The sequence below is a fragment of the Lagenorhynchus albirostris genome, chromosome 11, assembly GCF_949774975.1.
Source record: "Lagenorhynchus albirostris chromosome 11, mLagAlb1.1, whole genome shotgun sequence".
Taxonomy (NCBI): domain Eukaryota; kingdom Metazoa; phylum Chordata; class Mammalia; order Artiodactyla; family Delphinidae; genus Lagenorhynchus; species Lagenorhynchus albirostris.
In genome coordinates, this window is record NC_083105.1 from 97615936 (window position 1) to 97638863 (window position 22928).

The 22928-nt window shown below is 49.4% G+C and overlaps 1 protein-coding gene across 2 annotated transcripts in view; it reads left to right on the forward strand.

The window, feature by feature from the left end:
* The window catches only part of LPCAT3 (lysophosphatidylcholine acyltransferase 3), a 29738-nt gene extending 6902 nt beyond the window's left edge, over positions 1–22836 (forward strand). Inside the window, exons 2-13 of one of the 2 annotated variants that reach the window (XM_060166996.1) lie at positions 16450–16557; positions 17070–17176; positions 17672–17765; positions 17912–17949; positions 18335–18513; positions 19264–19372; positions 20024–20110; positions 20203–20369; positions 21585–21732; positions 21808–21966; positions 22074–22202; positions 22431–22562. In XM_060166996.1, coding sequence (XP_060022979.1) covers positions 16450–16557; positions 17070–17176; positions 17672–17765; positions 17912–17949; positions 18335–18513; positions 19264–19372; positions 20024–20110; positions 20203–20369; positions 21585–21732; positions 21808–21966; positions 22074–22190 — 1313 coding nt within the window. In that variant the 3' untranslated portion in view covers positions 22191–22202; positions 22431–22562. Of the gene's footprint in view, positions 1–16449; positions 16558–17069; positions 17177–17671; positions 17766–17911; positions 17950–18334; positions 18514–19263; positions 19373–20023; positions 20111–20202; positions 20370–21584; positions 21733–21807; positions 21967–22073; positions 22203–22430 lie in introns of both variants that reach the window. The other variant, XM_060166995.1, reaches the window with a different exon arrangement.
* Positions 22837–22928: the final 92 nt, after the last annotated feature.

The window sequence follows — 22928 nt, forward strand, 5'->3', positions numbered from 1 at the left end:
ACGAAACTTCATGTTTGAATGCCAGTATAACTTTAATGTCAAACAGAACCATTTCTTTGCAGAGGCGTGTGTAAATCAGGGCCCATGAGATTATACACACAGAGGAATTTAACAAAAGCAATTACATGCCCACTGACATTAAATCTGTCCGGGCAGCCATGGGAACCCACTGAAGGAGTTCCGTCCAGCAGCCTTTTAAAAATGGGGTTTGGTCTTCAAAAAGGAAATGGCATTTCAGCTGGATCTTAAAAGCTGTGGAAGATTCTAGTCAGGTGGAAATAAAAAGGGAGCTTTCCAGCAGCAAAGAATAATGAGCATGTATGTGGAGAGCAGGAAAAGTGAGAAAATTCTGAGGAACAGCAAGTAATCCAGTTTGGCCAGAACAACAGAGGCTCCATAAAGGAGGAGCAGAGAAGAGCCTGGTGGAGTGTTCAGGTGTGTGGGAGGTGCAGGTGGCCGAGTAGGTTGAGTAAGCTGGCAGGATGCGCATCATCTTCAGAGACCTGCGGGCCTACGTGCGCGTCTCTAAAACTAATTAAGATTAAATATGTACTGGGACTTCCCTGGCAGTCCAGTGCTTAAGACTCCGTGCCTGCCCTGCAGGGGGCACGGGTTTGATTCCTGGTCAGGGAGCTAGGATCCCGCATGCTGTGCGGCACAGCCAAAAAAAAAAAATAAAGATTAAACATGTACTGCTAGCTCTTTCACCATCGACCAATTACTAAACTTCAGCCATCCTCTTCCTCATGTTCCCAAAGGCCAACTTCACTAAAGAAATTGAGGTTAAGAGCTAAGCAGTGTATCTGATAAATAATTCTTTAATTATGTTTAATTCATAACAAGCAGCAATATTTTGAAACAGAATACAAAACTTACCTGCACTTTAAAAGATAATATAGTCATCAAAGAGCTGTTTTATTTCTAGAGAACTGCCTAAGCGGATCCTCGCATATGTGCGTTCACTCTCGTTCTGCTCTGCAAAGCGTGAGAAGCATTGCTCCTTGGGAAGCTCTGAGGACTAAACGAGACGAACTGTATAAACACCTGAGCAAGCCTGACCCAGGGTAGTTCTAAGTAACCGTTCTCTCCCTTCCCTCAATAGATCTTCATCTCCTTCCTTTCCCAGGAGACTCCAAGTGTGGTCTTGGGGCCAGCAGCATCAGCTCTCCTAGGAACTCGTTAGACACGCAGATTCTCAGGTCCACCCCCAACCGACTGAATGAGGAACTGAGGACGGGGCCCAGTGGTCTGTGGTTTAACAAGCCCTCCAGGTTTTACCGGTTCCCCTGACGTTGGAGGATCAAGGGTTTAGCGTGTGGCTTCAAGTATCTGTTTTGTAATACTTGATGTCCTGATAGTACCTTAAACTTTTTGAAATGTTATTGTAGCCTATGATCTTTGAAATAAACAAAATGCTCTCAGGTTCTTTATGGCTTAGTTTTCCCCGTTTGCTAACATCTCTTGTTATTCTCCAAATCTTATGATCATTCTTGAATCATATGATTAATGTCATTATAACAATGACGTTATTATATCATTATCATCTTTATTATCAGAACTATCATCATTACCCACACGGTCTGTTGTGACTTGGAGCTTTAAGAAAAATTAGGTGCCCTCATTGCAGCTGCCGGGGAAAGATGTTCTAAGTGAACTGTCCTTCTCAAGCAGAGAGTTGGGGTTTTTTTTGTTTTTTTTTTTTGCGGTACGCGGGCCTCTCACTGTTGTGGCCTCTCCCGTTGCGGAGCACAGGCTCCGGACGCGCAGGCTCAGCGGCCATGGCTCACGGGCCCAGCCGCTCCGCAGCATGTGGGATCCTCCCGGACCGGGGCACGAACCCGTGTCCCCTGCATCGGCAGGCAGACTCTCAACCACTGTGCCACCAGGGAAGCCCAAGCAGAGAGTTTTTAAGGTAGGGGTGTGTGTGTTGACATTTTCCCAGCAGTTGCTGAAGTCAAGGGTAAGGAGATTTAGGGCCCACTTGGAGTTCTCTTGATGAAGCAATAATAGCTTCCTAGAGACCTTAAAGCCTAAGATTTGTGTAGCCCAAGAGATGTTGCATGCATCTTTATTTACCTCTATTTTCAAAACAAGAAGGGGAAGCGGGGGGCGAGTAAGACACTAAAAATAAGGATAAGTAATTTCTGGATAAGAATTTCCTTTTGGTTTAAAATGGACTGCTTTTGAAATCTAAGTTCCTCCCTATTCAAGCAGTGGCTTTGAAGATAAGTGAGATTCATGAAACCCTGGACACCCTGAATGAAGGATTCTGTCTGAAAACCATGTGTACTATAATTGTTAGCAATAGAGGCGTCTGATGGAAGTGTCATTGCGTTCGAATTATAGAGACAGTTGGCCAGAAAGCGGGTAGAAGGTCAGGCCAGAAATGATCAGATTCAGGTTTTGTTCTTGATTCACGTGAAGTCAAGTAGATGGTTTAAATGCCTCACGCTAACCATAGGCTAAGTTTAAATTAAAAAGCTTTGTCAATTAAAGATACTTTTCAGTATCAAGTAGCTATCATGTTGCTACGGCATTTTGATAAGAAAAGTATACATAGTCAGACATGAATAAAGACACAGATGTGGAGAATGGACTTGAGGACACGGGGAGAGGGAAGGGTAAGCTGGGACGAAGTGAGAGAGTAACACTGACATATATACACTACCAAATATAAAATAGATAGCTAGTGGGAAGCAGCCGCATAGCACAGGGAGATCAGCTCGGTGCTTTGTGACCACCTAGAGGGGTGGGATAGGGAGGGTGGGAGGGAGACGCAAGAGGGAGGGGATATGGGGATATATGTATACGTATAGCTGATTCACCTTGTTATACAGCAGAAACTAACACAACATTGTAAAGCAATTATACTCCAATAAAGATGTTAAAAAAAAAAGTATACATAGTCATACCTGCTACATGAAATTATAAGTGGTGAGATAGTAATTTTGCAGGCAATTAAGAATTCACTATAAACAAAAAATAGAGGACTTGTGTGCATATGTTGAATGCACATCTGAGGAGGATATGAGAGCCCAGGAGGCTAAGTTCTGGTCACTGTATATTTGTATGTGCTCTGAGAAGTGGCTTCCATGTAGACGTGCTGAATGGCTTATAGCTCTTGAGGTTTCCAGTTTCTGCTGTGATAGCAATTCTAAACTCAGATGGACACCACTCTGGATTACTGTCCATAAATATAAAACCTCTGTTTGCAAGCCAGCAAGCAGAGGCCAACTGGAACGGTACCCTTTAAGGCTCCTATGGCTTATACCTCAGACAAAAGTAGAACAGACTGATTACAGTTGGAGGACAGCATACAGGGCCCTGGTTAAAAATATTGACCCATAAGGGCTACTAGAAATCGTCTTTTTTTTTTTTTTTTTTTTGCAGTACACGGGCCTCTCACTGTTGTGGCCTCTCCCTTTGCGGAGCACAGGCTCCGGACGCGCAGGCTCAGCGGCCATGGCTCATGGGCCCAGGCGCACCGCGGCATGTGGGATCTTCCCGGACCGGGGCATGAACCCGTGTCGCCTGCATCGGCAGGTGGACTCTCAACCACTGCGCCGCCACCAGGGAAGCCCCGTAAATATCTTTTAAGTGGCCTCAAGGAAGTACATGTATAATGCTTTTACAGATATTTTCTCTTTTAATTGCACACCAGCCTGCAAGATGGCTAATATTTTCCCTGTCAGCTGAAAGAAAAACGCACAACCTAAAAGTTGCAAGTTAAGTTTCATTCGGGGACCTTACTGAGGACTATAGTCCTGGAAACAGCCTCTCAGATAGCTCTGAGGAACTGCCCCAAAGAGGCAAGGGAGGAGCCAGGATATATAGGAATTTTTTGCTGGGAAAAAACATGTAGTTGAGCATCAAAAGATTACTGCCAATCACAAAGAGCAGACATCTCAAATTAATGATTTTAGTGCTTTTCTCTGTTTGGGAAGATGCAAGAATCTGGGCTGATTGAAACTATTCCTTAGATACACATCTTAACTATCCAGGGCCCGTATCCGAAGCCCAGAATCCTTCCAGCTTTTCTCCGTCCTGAATTCCCCTCTGGGTGCGTTGTCGGTGGGTGACTGCAGTGCCTGATGGCTTGGTCCCTGTAGAACTGGAATGGGGGGGCAACATTCTTTTCTTTACATCCCTATTTCAGAGATGAAGCAATTAAGGTACAAAGAATCTAAGTGATTCTCCCAAGTGGCAGAGCTGAATTTCTAAACCAGTTTACTCTGATTCCTGAGTCCGGGGATATTCTAGCTAGAATCGGATAATCTGGCTAGAAGTTGCCACCATGTGGTTCACTAACTTGCAAAGAATTAAAATGTGATAAAATGCATTGAATATAAGCAACAGGAGTGCCCTTTATCTTTGCTAGAAAAGGCATTTCGGTGTCTTAAAGTGCGTCAAAGTCAGTCAACATCTGTTGTCCCCGTTCCACTAAAGGGAAGAACTGCTAGTCAACAGCCTTAACATTCTTTCGGTCTATAAATTTTTGTCGTAACAAAATGACTACGTGACCGTTTGAACAATCTGTAGTAGTACAGAAAAGACTGTAATCCAGATGTTCACAGATGAGGACGGTGTTCCGAGCATCCCTTTTGCCATCTGATCAGGCTTGAGATACCCCTGAGGGCTGGCCACTGCCGGGCGACTGACCTTTCCCGGGCTCAGAAGCCAGTGAGCGCCTGTGAGTGTCTGCTCCCCATAGGGTCACACAGAGGGGATTGGCGGCTTCAGGGCTGGTCTGTTGTAGTGTTATAACTTCTCAGCTTTGGCAGCAGGTTCCACCAGCCCGCCGGCATGTGTGTCATTGACACTAAGCTTAAGAAGTCCTTGCTTATTAACTACCAAGAGCACGTGGTTTGAGTGAAGCAATTAAAGACTGACTTTTGGTGGGACTTCGGGGCACTTCAGGTTTAGGTTGTTTATTTGGGCCAAGTGACTAAAAAAACTAATATTTCTTAATCTTCATAAGAACACTTTTCCTTTCTGTCTCACAAGTAACAGCCGTTTACTAGTTTACCCTTAAAATGTCCCCTCTGTTCTTCATTTATTCCCGGGACATGTTGATCATTTCTCCCAGTTTCCCTGAATCCTGTACTACAGTTGTCAAAACGTTTGAGATACTCAGCTGGAGGTCACTTTCAGAAATGAACTGCACAGGGAATTCCCTGGTGGTCCAGGGGTTAGGACCTGGCACCTGCACCACTGTGGGCCTGGGTTCGATCCCTGGTCGGGGAACTAAGATTCTACAAGCCACGTGGCATGGCCAAAAAATTGGAGGAAAAAAAAAGAAACCAGGGCTTCTCTGGTGGTGCAGTGGTTGGGGGTCTGCTTGCCAATGCAGGGGACACGGGTTCGTGCCCCGATCCGGGAAGATCCCACATGCCGCGGAGCGGCTGGGCCCGTGAGCCATGGCCGCTGAGCCTGCGCGTCTGGAGCCTGTGCTCCGCAACGGGAGGGGCCGCAGCAGTGGGAGGCCCGCATGCCGCCAAAAAAAAAAAAACAAGAAATGAACTGCACAGTACGAGGGTAGGGACAGGGAGTCCCCAAGAATTGATGAAGAAAGAAAGTAGGGAAGAGCACCTAAATTTAGCACTGAAATGAAGTTTTGAATCGTTTTAGATAGGAAGATAAGCAGACGTAAACATGGGCCTGTATGCGTCGGTGAACAGAGAATCAGAGAATAATACAGCTGTAGCTTTAAACGCACACAGCTGGTTGTTAGAGACGCACTCGCAGGCCACTGCCAGGTGTCAAGGCATGCGGCAAAGTTTCAACATGGAAATCAAGGGATGTGGGTTCTAATTGCAGCTCTGCTCTCTTAACCTGAGGCGTGCCAGTTACCGCCTTAATTTCTTATCTAATGAAGGGTTTGGAGTCAGTGATTCCTAAGGTTTCTTGGGTTCGAAGAATCTGGATCTTGTGAATCACCATTCAGCATATGATCCAGCCCGAGCCATACAGACTGTCGAGTGAGGAAGGTGTGTTGGCACCTAATCTGCAGAAGAGAAACAGGGCCATCGTGAACAGCTTCCAAAGGCGAGCTTCATCCCCACCTCGGTGTCCATAACCTCCCCGTGTTCTTCCGGCTGGCAGAGTGATCAGGAACTCAGCTCGAAGCATTCAGTGCCTCGTCAGTTACCAGTCCCCGAGAAGAGACGGTGTCACGCAGGGCCTCACTGTCTTCCCTGTTTCTACTTGTCTTCCTTTTCTCTGTATAGTTCTTCAGCGCAAGGAATTTCCACTTTGGTGAAAGAAAAGAAAAGGAATTTGAGTGGCAGATCTTCACAGTAGAAATAAGAATGATAAAATTATCATGTGAAAATATTTGGTAAAAATAATCTACCAATAAGCCATATTCAGAAGCAGTCCTGTTTCATATTCTAGTCGTGATGCTTGGGGAAATTGAACTGAAATTCGATCCTGAAAGTGGCTTTCCAGTTGCCCAAAGCAAAATGCCCATTATCTACGGGAACATTACATAGTCTAGGAAACTGCCAACATCCAGATGACGCAAGGCTGAAACAGGTTTTTCCAACCACCTCCTTTAACCAGAAACTGCAGAGTCACCATAACCATGTCAGTAAACAAGCCCTAAGAGCAGTGATGGGCAGACATAGCCTTCTTCTGAGATCCTCTGTCCCCCATCCCTTTACCTCTGACCATAAGCATGAATTTTGAGTTTGAGATGACTTTTCGTCACTTCACTCTGAGGAGCCCATTGACACTCTGAACCAGATCTTCTCACAGGAGGTGAGGGCAAGTGGCCCTGGGCTGGGGGTATGATACCACGTTCCTGCAGGCCAAGGAAGAAATGGGTAGACAGGAAACAGAGGCGATGAGCTAGACCACAACTCTAGGAGGTTGACTGCAAAAGGGCAGTAGCTGGAAGGAGCAGCACAGGGCCGAGGAGCGGGGGGCTAGAGGGGTGGGGCTGTGCCTTTGGAAGGGGGCGGAGGGAATGTGCGGAGCGACCGAGTCATGTGTGGATCCAGCTTCATCAGTCACAAGCAGTCAGTACAGGTTAGATAACTGCTTTGATGTGTTTGATGTCACTGTATTCGTAAAATGCAGACCATAAATGATTACTTACCTCATACAGTTGTTGTGAGGACTCACTGGGGTAATGTGCCTAACTTTCGTGTAAAACTCAATACATGCCACGTGGTAAGCCCTTGATAGAGGTTAGTTGCCAGTATTGATGGTAATACTTGTTATTATCGGGAAGAAAAGACTGAGGAAGCTGGCAAGAAAGATCACAGACGAAGTTCCCACCTAAGAGTGGTTGGGGTAGATAGAATTCAGAGGATTGGAACCAAAGGGAAGGAGGGGAGGGTGTTTAAAGAGAAGGGAGGGACATCTTCCTCTGAGTCTGGAGAGAAGGAGAAAAGCTTGGATTTCAAGCAGAGCTTCTTCAGTTTTCCCGCGGACAGCTCCCTGAAGGCCAGGGTGGAAAACTAAACAAAGGTATCCTCTCCGGGGCTCAGGGACTCAGCCTAAAGCAGCTGTTGAAAGACAGAAGTGTCATTGAAGGCTCGTGTTGTATCTTTAAAATACAGGACAACTTGGCCTTCCATTTTGTATAATGGATTTGTTTTACCAGTTAAATTACTTGAGAATTTTTCCTGCAGAACTTCTAGGAAAGTGGGCATGCCACACCTGTCTCCCAGCTCCTATCAGTTGCTTACGTTTAGACAATGAGACACGGACATTGGCGGCGATGTTCTAAATCAGAACTTGGGAGCTCTCTGCCATGCTCCTACGCAGTCCCAGCTTCTGAAGAAAGAAGCGTGTTCCACAGCTGAGGAATTGCCCACTCCTGTTTTCGATAACCTTTCCAAAGAGAATCAGTCGGGTTGACTGATTCCCTGGGCGTGGGCTGGGGTCCCTGCAGCCCTCTGTCTCATCCAGCTCCTCCTACACGGCCGTTCTTCCCGAGGGACAGCCCTCACCACCCATCTCACTGAGGAGAGGAAGGTTCTTTTCCTGAACTTGCTCACCCGCCTCCCAGGTTTCTCTGCCAGTCTCCTTGCCTCGCCCTCCAGTCTCAGGGGAAGGGCCAGGGCTTCTTCCCTCTTTCTGCGGTAAACGCTTGTTGCTCTCCCACAGATACTGTCCTCGCCCACTATACTGCTTGTCTTCTTCCATAAAATACATATGGGAATGTCCCTGGTGGCACAGTGGTTAAGAATCTGCCTGCCAATGTAGGGGACACGGGTTCGAGCCCTGGTCCGGGAAGATCCCACATGCCGCAGAGCAACTAAGCCCGTGCGCCACAACTACTGAGCCTGCACTCTAGAGCCCGTGAGCCACAATTACTGAGCCCGCATGCCACAACTACTGCAGCCCGTGCGCCTAGAGCCCGTGCTCCACAGCGAGAGAAGCCACCGCATTGAGAAGCCCGCACACCACAATGAAGAGCAGCCCCCGCTCGCCGCAACTAGAGAAAGCCCGCGCACAGCAACGAAGACCCAATGCAGCCAAAAATAAATAAATAAATTTATTTAAAAAAAAAAAAAAAGCAGCATGCCATCTCCCAAGCATATACAACCAGAAAGAATCCAGAGACATCCCTCCCCAACAAAAAAAAAAACACATATGGATAGAACATCTCTGTCTTAGAAATGCGTCCCTTCACTCAGTGGCCACGCTCTCTGGCCAGTCTTTTACTGCCTACTGCCCCGCCTCCGCGTCCAGCCTGCATTTCCTCTTGGTCCAGCCCCCGCTTCTTAGCTGGCCCCCAGGTCCCAGCCCCCGTGTCCCTCGTGCTGCTCTGTTTCACGGTGACTAACGACCTCATTGTGAACGTCTTCCTCACGCTCCTTAGACTTCCGGCACATTCGATGTTTTTAAACTCCTTTCCTACCACAGAAGTCATCTTCCTTTCTCACATGGGTACTGTCCTCATTTACCTCTTGTTCTCTGTTTTATCTCCGTTTCTTTTGCTTGGCTCCCTTCAGTACAGGCATTTTCCAGGACTCAGCCCTGCCTTTGCGGCCTCTCCCTGTGAGAGTTTTATCTGGCTTCAGTTGTTGCCAGCAGAGCCAGCTGTCTCCTCTGATCTGTGTGTCTCTGTCAGTGGCACCACCTTCTGACATGGAACCTTGAGGCCAGTGGTCTTCCCATTGCGGTCCATGTACCCTAGGGGTACATGAAGACTTTCCAGGGGATACATGGGCACAGATGAGGGAATCCACTTTCAGATTTTAAGCTTCCATATGTATTCTTTTCTAAAATTGACGTGCTTGAGACAGTGTCTGCTCTGAAAGTTCTCTTGCAGTCACTCTTCACCAGCCTTTAGAAAGGAGACTTGCCCAGTGGTCCAGTGGTTTAGACTCTGTGCTTCCACTGCAGGGGATGCAGGTTCGATCCCCGGTCGGGGAAGTTCTGCATGCCGCACAGCGTGGCAAAAAAAAAAAAAGGAGAAAGGCCCGGGGGTAAGGGGTGCTCCAGGGAAACATTTCACAGGAGCCACGAAAGTGAAGCAAAGAGGAGCAGCCCCTTATTTTATCCAGGAGACAAACTCATGCCAACCCTCTGCCTTGTCGTTCCATCTTAGAAGTAGAATTCAGAGACAAGGTGGTTGTCATGAGGGAGAAGTATTAACTTGTTTATTTGAATTAAAAAATGAGGTTAGACCTCTTTTGACAGAAAGTGATCAAGCTGATTGGTTTGCCATTTAGATCACAAGGCAGACGTTTTCCATGTGTACTTAAAGCACACCTTCAATATACATGTTTAAAAACACATCATTTGCTGTTGTTTAAACTTACAGACAGATGCAGAGAACGAACGTACAGATGCCAAGGGGGAAGGTTGGGGGTGGGAGGAATTGGGAGATTGGGGTTGACACGTATACGCTATTGAGACCATGTATAAAGTAGACAGCTAATGAGAACCTGCAGTACAGCACCGGGAACTCTACTCAGTGCTCTGTGGTGACCTAAATGGGAAGGAAATCCAAACAAGAGGGGGAATGTGTATATGTACTGCTGATTCACTTTGCTGTGCAATAGAAACTAACACAACATTGTAAAGCAACTGTACTCCAATAAAAATTAATTAAAAGCAAAACTTATAAACGTTAGATGGCAACTTACAAATGTGAGAAGGCATCTATATTTTTTCAGAATTCTTTCAGGGGCTATTCCATCAAAAAAGTTTGAAGGGACTTCCCTGGTGGCACAGTGGTTGAGAGTCCGCCTGCCGATGCAGGGGACACGGGTTCGTGCCCTGGTCCGGGAAGATCCCACATGCCGCGGAGCGGCTGGGCCCGTGAGCCATGGCCACTGAGTCTGCGCGTCCGGAGCCTGTGCTCCGCAACGGGAGAGGCCACAACAGTGAGAGGCCCGCGTACCGCAAAAAAAAAAAAAAGCTTGAAGACCACTGTAGGGGCTTAGCCACCTTTAATTTATCCCTTTCCATCATACCCCCCGTTCCAGTCATTCCTCTTGATTTTTTTTCCTATTATATCAATTTCAGACTCTGCCTGGTTTTCCAAACCTTCCTGTCCCTTCTTGTGGTCAAGCTGGTCTTGTGAAGTGACTGTTCCATGCTGTTTCCTACCACCGTGTCTTTAGTACATAATTCTCCTGCCCAATCCTTATTTCTTCTCTTTTCATCCTAACTGCTGTGTTCATTATTGACCTCTCCTCTAACCTCTACAACATTGGCTATTCCATGCAATTAGCATTTATAGAACATTGTTGCTTGATTTTCTTTTCTCTCTAAAAAGCTCCTTAAGAGTCTAAAAGCATCTCTTACACTCGACCATATTCTCCTTTTGCCTAATGCATTGCTGACCACTTAATGGGTGCTCTATAAATATTTTATTGACTGCCTAGAATACAGTATTTGTTCATTCATTCTTTTATTCTTTCTTCCATTCAACAAATATTTTTGAGACCTTTTTTGTACCAGGAAAAGACCATTTCTGTACCAGGAAAAGACCTTTTTTGTACAAGGTACTTGTGGTACAGCAGGGGAAAAAAAGAGACAAAAATCCTTGCCTTCAAAGACTGATAAATAAGTAGAATACATTGTATGTGAAAGAGTAATAAGTGTTGAGGGGAAATAGAAAAATGAAGTAAGAAAGAAGAACAGGAAGTGTGTGTTGGTGGCATAGAGGGTGGGGTGAGTGTGTGCAATTTTAGATACTATGAAGGCCTCACTGATAAGGTGACATTTTAGTAAAAATCTGAAGGGCTGGAGGGACTTGAGCTTATCTGTGAAAGAGCAACCCAGGCAAGGAACCTATTAATGTGAAGGCTCTAAGGTTGCACCTGGCAGGCATTCCAGGAAGGGCAGCCGAGAGTAAGAGATGAGTCAGACAAAGGTGGGGGAGTGATGAACAGATCAGTCTGGTAGGTTCTGGTTGGACTTTGGCTTTTGCTGAGTGAGACTGAAGGCCTGTGGGGCGATTAATCAGGAGGTGACTGTAATAGTACAGGCCAGAGGGACTTCCCTGGTGGCACAGTGGTTAAGAATCCATCTGCCAATGCAGGGTTCGAGCCCTGGTCCAGGAAGATCCCACATGCCGCAGAGCAACTAAGCCGTGCACCACAACTACTGCAGCCCGAGCGCCTAGAGCCCGTGCTCCGCAACAAGAGAAACCACCGCAAGGAGAAGCCCGCGCAACACAATGAAGAGTAGCTCCCCGCTCACCGCAACTAGAGAAAGCCTGTGTGCAGCAACAAAGACCCAACGCAGCCAAAAATAAATAAAAATTTCAGAAAATACTATAAAAAAATTTTTAAATGGTACAGGCCAGAGATGGCGTTGACCTGGACCAGGGGAAGAAGTGGTCAAATTCCGGGTTCACTTTGAAGGTAGAACAGAGTTTGCTGACAGACTGGTTGCAGGGGGAGGGTGGGGTTCAGGAAGGATGAGAAGGTCGCAGAGCTTCAGCCTTGAGTGAGCAGAAAGGTGAGTTGGCGTTTGCTGAAATGAGGAAGCCAGGGGAGGAGCAGGCTTTGTGAGGGAGATGTGTCAGCAGTTCACTTTGACACCTGTTAAATTTGAGATATCCGTTAGGCGTCCACGTTGTACACGAGTGTGAAGAACAAATTTGGGAGCCATCAGAAGACAGATGGTATTTAAAGCCATGTGGCTGGATGAGATTGCCAGGCACTTCTCTGTTAAAGCAGAGGTTGAAGCAGTCTCACAGTTATTGAGTATCTAATATGTACCAGGCTTAATATATGAACCCAAACCTAGATACCCATTTTACTGATGAAACTGAGGACCAAAAAAAATTAACTCATCAACCAGCCTGAGGGAGCAGCTAGTAAGTAGCAGAACCGGGATTCAAACTGAGATCTGTCTCAACTCCAGAGTTCGTGTTCTTCTAACCATACAGTGCCTTAATTTAATAGTATGTTGCATTTTAGAAAAAATGCTCTTGGCAAACCATAATCAGTATCTTTATAAAATAAATATGCTGTGACTCTTCTTTTGAAATGAAGATGGGAAGGAAATCCCTTAGTCATTTGTCACATGGAATGGAGATTAGATTCAGAAGCCCTGATACCCACTTTCACCAGAATTTCTCAGTTAAGGCCTGCTTTACAAACTCCCTGTAACTTTATGTGAATGTGTGTGTGTGTGTGTGTAATTTTTGTGACCACTTACAATATTTTAGGCTGTGCTAACTACTTTATATGCATTATCTCCTTTAGTCCTTACAACAGCTCATTGAGGCAGGTACTGTCCCCATTTTACAGATGAGGAAACTGACGCTCAACATCAAATGGCTATTAAGTGTCAATTACTGTTGGTCAACCAATCAAAAAATGAAGTACACAGGATAGTGTGCTGTGGGAGATCCAAAGGTAGAGGAGGACTTGAGGAAAAGAGATTGTGAACATGTGTTAATTTTAAGATAAAACGAGAATGTAAGGAATGGGAATTTGTTGTATACAATGATTTGCCAAATGAGAGTCTTCGCCCTAAGTGACACTTGAACTGGGTTTCCGAGAATGGGTAGGACTCCACTGGGTAGAGGAGTGGTTGGAGAAGGTGTCCCACCCAAAGGCATTGGCACAAGCGAAGGTCTAGAGATGAAAGACACAAGATATATTTGAGCAAAAACTAGCATATCAGTCACCTGGAGCAGGGAGATAGAGGCTTTAACCGGAAATGTAGTTTAGAAGATAGACCTTGAATCTTCGGCTTGGGAACTGGTACTGTGTTGAGTAGTCAGCTGGAGTCGTTGATGTTTTCTGAGCAGGGGTTACAGGAAGAGCCCTCTGGTGGAGGATTGTTGGAGGACGAGGCTGCAGGCAGAGGTGAGGTCACGGCAAGAGTTGAAGGGGGAGTGCTTGAGGGCCTTCACTGCAGATGTAGCACAGGAAAGGAGGGGGGTGTGACGGTGGCGAGAAACACTGGAAAGGAGGAATCAACAGGATTTGGTGGCTATAGGTATAGGGAACCAAGGAGAGGGAAGAGGCAAAGACAACTTCAAGCCTTTGAATGTAGTTGTGTGGCCTGGAGAACGGTAACACCATTAACAAACAAAAGAAGCCAAGAGAAGACTGATTCCGGGGAAAGTCCATGTTGTAGTCACACAGAGTTTGAGATGGTATGTGATATCAAACTGAAAATGCCCAGCGAGGAAGTAGGAAATGGGGAACTGAAACTTGAGAAGTCAGGATTAAAGATGTGGACCTGTCTTTGGCGTAAAGATCATATTAAGTTACATGAGAGTGGATGGAGTTTCCAGAGGACAGTATAGCAAGAATAGCAGGGCTTCCCTGGTGGCGCAGTGGTTGAGAGTCCGCCTGCCGATGCAGGGGACGCGGGATCGTGCCCCGGTCCGGGAAGATCCCACATGCCGCGGAGCGGCTGGGCCCGTGAGCCACGGCCACAGAACCTGCGCGTCCGGAGCCTGTGCTCCGCAACGAGAGAGGCCACGGCAGTGAGAGGCCCACATGCTGCAAAAAAAAAAAAAAGAATAGCAGAGGACCAGGGCTGACTCCTGGAGGTCAGCTGTATTCAGAAGCCAGAGAAAAGCCTTGGGTGAAAGAGACAAAGAAAGAGAGGTTGGCGCGATCTACTTGAATTGCGTCACCACCCTTGGCCAAGGCAAAGCTCAAAGCAAGCACAACGAATGAAAAGTAAACATTTAGGAACTTTTGTAGCCACTCCATAGTGCCACATCATCCAAGCCCATGACTTTGTATTTTACAAAAGTATTGGTCCACAACGCATGGGAAATTTTGAAAACTGGTCTATACCACTGACCAAGAAGGGCTAGCCAGAGGATAAAAGAGCCAAGAGGTCCACTCCTAAGTATATACCCGAGAGAACTGAAAACATACACCACACCAAAAGTTGTACAGGAATGTCCATAGCAGCCTTATTCTTAATACCCCAAAAGTGGAAACAACCCAGATGTCCATCAACTGATGATTGGGTAAATGAAGTATGGTCTGTCCAAACAAAAGAATATTATTCAGCCATAAAAAATAACGACATACTAGGGCTTCCCTGGTGGCGCAGTGGTTAAGAATCCGCCTACCAATGCAGGGAATGCGGGTTCAAGCCCTGGTCCGGGAAGATCCCACATGCCACGGAGCAACTAAGCCCGCGAGCCACAACTACTGAGCCCGCGCACCACAACTACTGAAGCCCGCATGCCCCAACTACTGAAGCCCACGCACCTAGAGCCCGTGCTCTGCAACAAGAGAAGCCACCGCAATGAGAAGCCCGCGCACCGCAACAAAGAGTAGCCCCCGCTCGCCACAACTAGAGAAAGCCCGCGCACGGCAATGAAGACCCAACACAGCCAAAAATAAAAAAAAAAATAAATGAAATTTAAAAAAAAAGAACACCAGCAAATCCTGGCACCAAGAAGATAAATGGTTGATACACTGTTGTGTGAAAAAACTAGGATACATGAGTACACAGGTTGTGATTATAAGTTTAAAAAAAAAGTTATGGGAAAAAAGACTAAAAGGACATAAGCTAATATATAACATGATTATCCATTTACTTATTCACTTAAATAATTGAGCACTTTATGTATGACACTCATCTAAGCCTTGCAGAGTTAACCAAACTCACAACTATATCGCCAATGATAAACTAACTGCAACTTATGATTGAAAAGTAAGGGGAATTCCCAGGGGGTCCAGTGGTTAGGACTCCAGGCTTTCACTGCCGAGGGCACAGTTTCGATCCCTGGTCAGGGAACTAAGATTCCCGCAAGCCACGTGGCCAAAAAAAGAGAAAAAAAGTAAGAATTGCAGCAGCTGTAAACCATGACCAACTCAGAACACTGATTATGCAATGATAGACTGGGTAAAGTGTCCTTCCAAAAAACAGTAGGGATCCCAACTCCTCGTGCACACGCTACTGCAGTAGGAAGGTCGCCAAGCACATCAGCCAGACTTCTTGATGGGACACTGAATGTGGGTCTGTAGTAAAACCAGGGAACATGCTAATTTTGGTTTAGGAATAACGAACGTTGTTGGCCCTTTTTAATTCAGTAAGCAACCCTTGGCCGTGCGTCATCAGTTCATGGCCCATCAGGAGATCCCCTGTAGTTCAGTCAAGCCCCGGGACCGTACTCTAAATCACGGCTTGAAGGGCTTCCCTGGTGGCGCAGTGGTTGAGAGTCTGCCTGCCGATATAGGGGACACGGGTTCGTGCCCCGGTCCGGGAAGATCCCACATGCTGCAGAGCGGCTAGGCCCGTGAGCCATAGGCCCGCGTACCGCAAAAAAAAAAAAAAAAAAGTTGGTGTAAATCACGGCTTGAGAAGACATTTTCCCAGTACACCTAGCTGGATTTATAACTTGGTCGATGCCCATTATGTAAGGAGTATCTACATGTGTCCTGTAACTGCTATGCAACTGTATAGGCCGTCAGCAACCCCAGTTTGTAGCCGGGAATAATTTATATTTATCCTCTTAACAATCTGACTGAGGGACTTCCCCAGTGGTCCAGTGGTTAGGACTCCACGCTTCCACTGCAGGGGGCGTGGGTTCGATCCCTGGTCAGGGAACTAAGATCCCACATGCCGGGCGGCCAAAAACAAAAAAAAGAAAGAAAGAAAAAATAATCCGACTGATAATACTCTGCTAGTGATGAAATTATTATAGGTCATAAAGGTGTAAAATGGTGTTTCTGGGCACCCTGAATCCCTTGTATCATTTAAGGAAAATGCAAGAGAAAATTCCTAGCAATATTTAATAAGCCAAAAATGAAACCTAGTCTTCAGACCCAGTTTGTATTGCCTCAATATAAAATACCTTCAGTTTTAAATCTGTATTTACAAAGAGACTTCTTTTGATAATCGGGATACTGTTATTGTCTTTGTAGACATCCGCATAATGCCTATGTTTTCCTCTCTGGGCTGAGTTTCATGCCAGATCGACTTCCAAAACAAACCTGGGAGGACGCCAGGCACGAGTAACCCTCTCCTGCTCTTCTCCCCCTCCAGGTTACCCTTTGGCTTTGTTTTACCGGCATTACCTTTTCTACAAGGACAGCTACCTCATCCACCTCTTCCACGCCTTTACAGGCCTCTCAATTGCTTATTATAACTTCGGTGAGTGAACTGAGCACTGCGATTACAGGGAACCTCGGAAGGAACAGACCTGAACAAAATTTCCTGGAGAGAATTTGATGGGGAGGGAAGTTGTGATGCTCTGGTAGCAGAGGGTTTGTATGGGCAGGGACACAAGCTTAACTTCTCCCTTCACACACATTCCCCTCCCCGGTAAAAGCATGTTGAGAATGGGTACCCTTACCAGACACCATCCACAGAGAAGCACCAGTTTGTCTCTGCTGTGGCTGGAACTGGCCGACAGACCCAAGCAGTCCCCTCAGGAGCGTCCCGAAGGCCCAAAGTTCAGAAATACAGCAACTCCCTGGCGGTCCTTTCTATTTATACAGTTAATTCCCTTCCCTTCCTCCAAAACGTGAGGCTATTAAAAAGGAAGAAAAATCCTAACACCAAAGGTTTTTTTATATGTATACTCTTTGTGTTTAGAAGTCTCAGGAAGGGTGGGAATGCAGGAAAAAAAACAGGCAAAACTCTGCTCTCTCCTCCGCATCCAGGAATCCAGCTCTACCACTCCCTGCTATGCGTCCTGCTTCAGTTCCTCATCCTCCGGCTGATGGGCCGCACCATCACTGCCGTCCTCACTACCTTTTGCTTCCAGATGGTAAACGTCTTTCCCTGGGCAGCTCAGGTCACAGCTGACAGCAGCTGGGGGCGGGGAGGATGGGGACTGTGGTGTAGAGGAAGCCGTGGACTGGGAGAGCCAGTTTCTAATCCTTTCTCCCCACGACACTTGGCAGTGTGGCTCTGGGTCACTTGCCAGAAGCCCCAGGTGTTTCATCTGCAGGCTGCAGTGACGATGCTTCACCCACCTCAAGGACGGGGTGCCGGCCGTCCTTTGTGCATAGGACTGTGCCATTGGGGTTCTTTGAGTCTGACCAGATTAGCCCAGCTGTCCATGAGGGGAGTCACTTAAAGGCAAGGCAGAAAATCCACGTAGAATGAGCCACAGAGTGTAAGCGTTGAGGACGTCTCTTCCCCTTTACAGGTTCAGTTTCTAGACCAGGAGAAAGGAAAAGTGAAAAGAATACATTGGATTTCAGAGCAGGGAGAAAATAAATCAGAGCAATGGTAGAATAAATATTTGCCGCTCTCCTAGGCCTACCTTCTTGCCGGATACTATTACACAGCCACTGGCAACTATGATATCAAGTGGACAATGCCACATTGTGTCCTGACCTTGAAGCTGATCGGTGAGTGGTGGGGCCCTGCCTTCCCCGTTGACACCCAGGCTCCTCTCTTCAGACCTTAGGCTTACCCCGGGCCCTGCCCCGTGTGCTCCTGGCCATGTCCCGTGTCCCCTCCCTCCTCTCCACCCACACCTTCTCTCTCTGCTCAGGTCTCGTCATCGACTACTATGACGGAGGGAAAGATCAAGTAAGTACCCCTCCCTCCACAGAGACGTGAAGGAGTTTAACCGGAGGGAAGGAGGACGGCTGTTGTTATCCCCACGCCCTCATGCCCACCCGTGTGGTCACCGTTTCCGGCCGCACTGATCAAGGACCGACAAGTCTAATTGCCTGGGTCCAGCTCTAGCTCAGAGTCCAGAGATCAGGGCCAGCAAGGCATTGGGAAGAGCAGCAGCCGGCCTAGGCCGAGCTGCGCCTGCGCGTGCCCATTACCCCTGAAGCACCGACTCTTCTCCGTGCTGTCATCCCCTCAGAGAGGCTCTATTTGAAGAACCTGGATCAGTGGGGACGAGGGTGGGGAGCCCTCAGACTGGCTCTTGGGTCCTGAACCATTCGTTCTCTTCCCGGCATAGAAATCCCTGTCCTCTGAGCAACAGAAGTACGCCATACGGGGTGTCCCTTCCCTGCTGGAGGTTGCTGGCTTCTCCTACTTCTATGGGGCCTTCTTGGTGGGGCCCCAGTTCTCAATGAACCACTACATGAAGCTGGTGCAGGGACAGCTGACTGACCTACCAGGCAAGATACCAAACAGGTAACGGCCCCCTTCGGTCAGGGCGTCTGCGTAGGCGTCTCGCCCGACAAAAAGCCACTTCTGAAGTGACTTCCTGCAGGCCGGCTGGCTGCATTCTCTGGCCTGGCCCTGGCTCACGGCCTGTGACGGGGCGCTCCATGCCTGCTCGCTGCAGGAAGGGGGCCCTTTTCAGCTTGGGTCACTTCCCGCCATCCCTCCCGACCCTGTAGTACAAACAATAAAAATTCACTTTTATGCCATAGATTTTGCCTGAACCAGTCACGTCCCTGCCTTTAACACTCACTTTCCCAGTTTAAAAATACTGTTAAAAAAATAATAATAATACTGTTAAATATATCAAAATCTATATATATAAATATATCTCACAGTAGAAGATTGATAAGTTACCAGGAAAATCCCTTTGTGGAGAACTTGTCCAGCCTGCGTTTGAGCATTGATCCAGCCAGGAGAGGAGGGAGCAGATCCAAAACCGGTCCTTCCCCGTCTCTGCATCGGGCTTTCAGTCCCGATGTAGCCCAAGCACATGGGGGAGCCTTCGAGGTCCACGGGACCCCCGAGGGCGAGCACCCCAGATTCCCCAGCCCGCCCCCTCGTTGCCCCACCCCCACCCCAGAACCCGCAGGGTCTGCACACTCCATCCTCATGTCCGGCCCTAAGGCTGCGCTCACTCTGGGAAGCTGCTCCCTCGTGAAGGTCGGAGGGCGAAGGGAGGGGCCTCCGCCCGTGGTGACCCTGCTTGTTCCTTTCCAGCACCGTACCTGCTCTCAAGCGCCTGAGTCTGGGCCTTGTCTACCTAGTGGGCTACACCCTGCTCAGCCAGCACATCACAGAAGACTATCTCCTCACTGACGACTACGAAGTGAGTGCTTCCTGAACAGCAGCAGTGCGACTGCGCCAGAGATAGACAGTGGCCAGGCCAGGAGCCCGTAGATAGCCGAGAAGTGGGTAACACCACCTACAAACGCGTGTTGGTTTTGCTCTAGATCTGAGAGTTGGTGTCAATGCCAGCCGGGCCGGGACCCGTTCATCAGCCAGCACTGAACGACCTTCGCGGGCACAGGGCTGTGCCAGGTGCACTTCAGCACCCCTGACCTTCCCCCAGCGGCTCGAGCTCGCCCTCTTACAGCCAGGCGGCTCGAGCCCCCCTCCGGCCCAGGCAGACCAGGGCTCTAGGAGCTCAGGACCCAGGGAGGGGGAGTGCTGGCTCAGGCTCCGTCCTGGCTCTGGGGAGGTTGGTCTCCTTCAGCTGACGTCGAACGTGGATGTGAAAGTCCCCCAGCACTAGTGTCCCAGGTGCCCGGCTCTGTAGGAGAGGAGTTGAGGACAGCACTGTCTGAGGGCCTCTCCGAGGGGGCTCCCTGCTGGGTCCCCTTGGCCTCTTGCAAAGCAATTAGGCAGACCGTCGGGGGGACACAGGGTAGTAGTCAGCCACACGTGTGAGGATGGGGAGCACGGGGGCCCCTCCTGGCCTGGCGGTGTCCCTAATGCTCATGCCTTCTCTCCTGTCAAGAACCGCAGCTTCTGGTTCCGCTGCCTGTACATGCTGGTCTGGGGCAAGGTTGTGCTGTACAAATACGTCGCCTGTTGGCTGGTCACGGTAAGGAGAGGGGGCCCAGGGCCGCAGCGAGACGAGCTGCAGGCTGGGTGTGGCGCAGAGCGGCGGGGTCGCTTACGCCGTGGCTCCCTCAGGAAGGCGTGTGCATCCTGACGGGGCTGGGCTTCCACGGCCTTGACGAGCTCGGGAGGGCCAAGTGGGACACCTGCGCCAACATGAAGGTGTGGCTCTTTGAGACAGACCCCCGCTTCACGGGCACCATCGCCTCTTTCAACATCAACACCAACGCCTGGGTGGCCCGGTAAGCGCCCAGCCGGGGAGGTCACACGTCACTTCCTCCAGCTTTCCCCACTTTGGGGGCCCCCCCATCAGTCACTCTCACATCCCCCAGCCACACCCACTTTTGTCCCCAACCCAACCCCCCCAAACCGTCCCTGTCTTTTTTTTTTTGGCTGCGTTGGGTCTTCGTTGCTGCGCGCAGGCTTTCTCCAGCTGCGGCAAGCGGGGGCTACTCTTCGTTGTGGTGCGCGGGCTTCTCACTGCGGTGGCTTCTCCTGTTGCGGAGCACGGGCACTAGGCGCGCAGGCTTTGGTAGCTGTGACACCTGGGCTCAATAGTTGTGGCTCACGGGCTCTAGAGCTCAGGCTCAGTAGTTGTGGCGCATGGGCCTAGTTGCTCCGCAGCATGTGGGATCTTCCCGGACCAGGGCTGGAACCCGTGTCCCCTGCATTGGCAGGTGGATTCTTAACCACTGTACCACAGGGAAGTCCCATCCCTGTCATTTTTGAAAGACAGAAACAAGGCATACATGGCCTTAAGTGCTGGGTTTTCATCCCACTTCTGCCGCCAGCCTTATGTTCACAAACACATCCTCAGTCCCATGCGTGGGGGCACCGTCAGCAGTGTGGGTGCAGGGCCTGCGCCGCTCACCGCCGCAGCCTCAGCACCGGGCGCCTGGCAGGCCCTCCGTCACTACCCGTTGTACCAGGCGGGGCCCCAGCTGAGCCTCACATCTATCTTCTGTCTAAACCGTGACTCGTCAGCTTCACTGCCTTTCAATCCAAAGTGATCGGAAGGGCTTCCCTGGTGGCGCAGTGGTTAAGAATCCGCCTGCCAATGCAGGGGACACGGGTTCCAGCCCTGGTCCGGGAAGATCCCACATGCCGTAGAGCAACTAAGCCCGTGTGCCACAACCACGGAACCTGCATTCTAGAGCCCGCGAGCCACAACTACTGAAGCCCGCGCACCTAGAGCCCATGCTCCGCAACAAGCCACTGCAGTGAGAAGCCCGCGCACCGCAAGTAAGAGTAGCCCCCGCTCGCCGCAACTAGAGAAAGCCCGTGCGGAGCAACGAAGACCCAGTGCAGCCATAAATAAATAAAGTGATCGGAGGGCACTGCCTCCCCTCCCCCAGGGGGCCCTGGGGGAGCAGCCGCCACCCCTGCACCGCTAAGGGCTCCAAGAACCCAGAGGCAGGATGGATCTGAGTCTCATCCTTTCTCACCCTTCTCTCTAGTTACTTCTTCAAACGACTCAGGTTCCTTGGAAATAAACAACTGTCCCAGGGCCTCTCCCTGCTATTCTTGTCCCTCTGGCACGGCCTCCACTCAGGGTACCTGGTCTGCTTTCAGATGGAATTCCTCATCGTCATTGTGGAAAGACAGGTAAACCTTCAGGGTGGTGGATGAACGGGGCCTGAGAAGGGGTAAGGCGCTGAGCCCTCTCCCCTTCCTCCACAGGCTGCCAGCCTGATTCAAGACAGCCCAGCCCTGAGCAGCCTGGCCTCCGTCAGGGTCCTGCAGCCCCTCTACTATCTGGTGCAGCAGACCATCCACTGGCTCTTCATGGGTTACTCGATGACTGCCTTCTGCCTCTTCACCTGGGACAAATGGCTGAAGGTACACGAGGGCCTGCCTGCCAGGAGGGGAGGGAGCCACTGAAACCTCAGGCAGTGGGGCTGAATCCAGGCCCTCTGTCTACCGTGGTGGCCTGTATCCCTCCACAGGTGTATAAATCCGTCTATTTCCTTGGCCACGTCTTCTTCTTGAGTCTACTATTCACATTGCCTTATGTGCGCAAATCACTGGTGCCGAGGAAAGAGAAGTTAAAGAAAATGGAATAATCTATTTCCCTGGTAAGATCCCTCCAGCTGAGCTGAAACTACCGCGTTACAGAAGAGAGCAACAGGCTGGGGCGGGGGTAGTACTGGAGATGCGGGGGGAACCTCACGGGGCCTGCCTTCCAGGAAGCACAGCATGGGGCACTGACTACCCTGAGGTGCGCCCGGAGGGAGCTGGAAGGGCTGCAGACCGGGGACTAGGAGGGCGAGACCGACCTGCCCGCCCGCCTTCTCCCCTTGCAGGTGGCCCAGAGCAGGACTGGTGCAGAAAAGACTCGCCTCCCTTTCCACAGCACTCCTTCGTCCCAGAGCACAGAGAACCAGAAGCCAGGGTGCGGGAAGACGGGGCTCCCCCAGCTGTGCCTCCGCTGCCGGCCATGTCTCCATCTGGGGCCAAAGGGGAGACTCTCGTGGGAGGAGTAGAGGGGCCCGTTGTCTCCCCTCTGGGCTCCCCCATGCACGTTGCCTTATCTCTCCCCCTCTAGCCAGGAATCTGTTGTGGTTTTCTTCTGCCAGTTTATTATGATGATTGTATATGTGCCGCTACCTCCGCCCCCCCATGGGGGGAGGGGAGGGGCACAGCCCCACCTGCTCCACTTTTCTACCTAGGATTGTACCAGATAAAGTCACCTCAGTGTGTTGTTTTTCACTTCTGGCGCTCCTGACTGCCTTCTTTCAGACACAGCCCTCCACATCTGCCATGGCTGAAATAATCAGGGCTCCCTCCTTTAGGGCACAAAG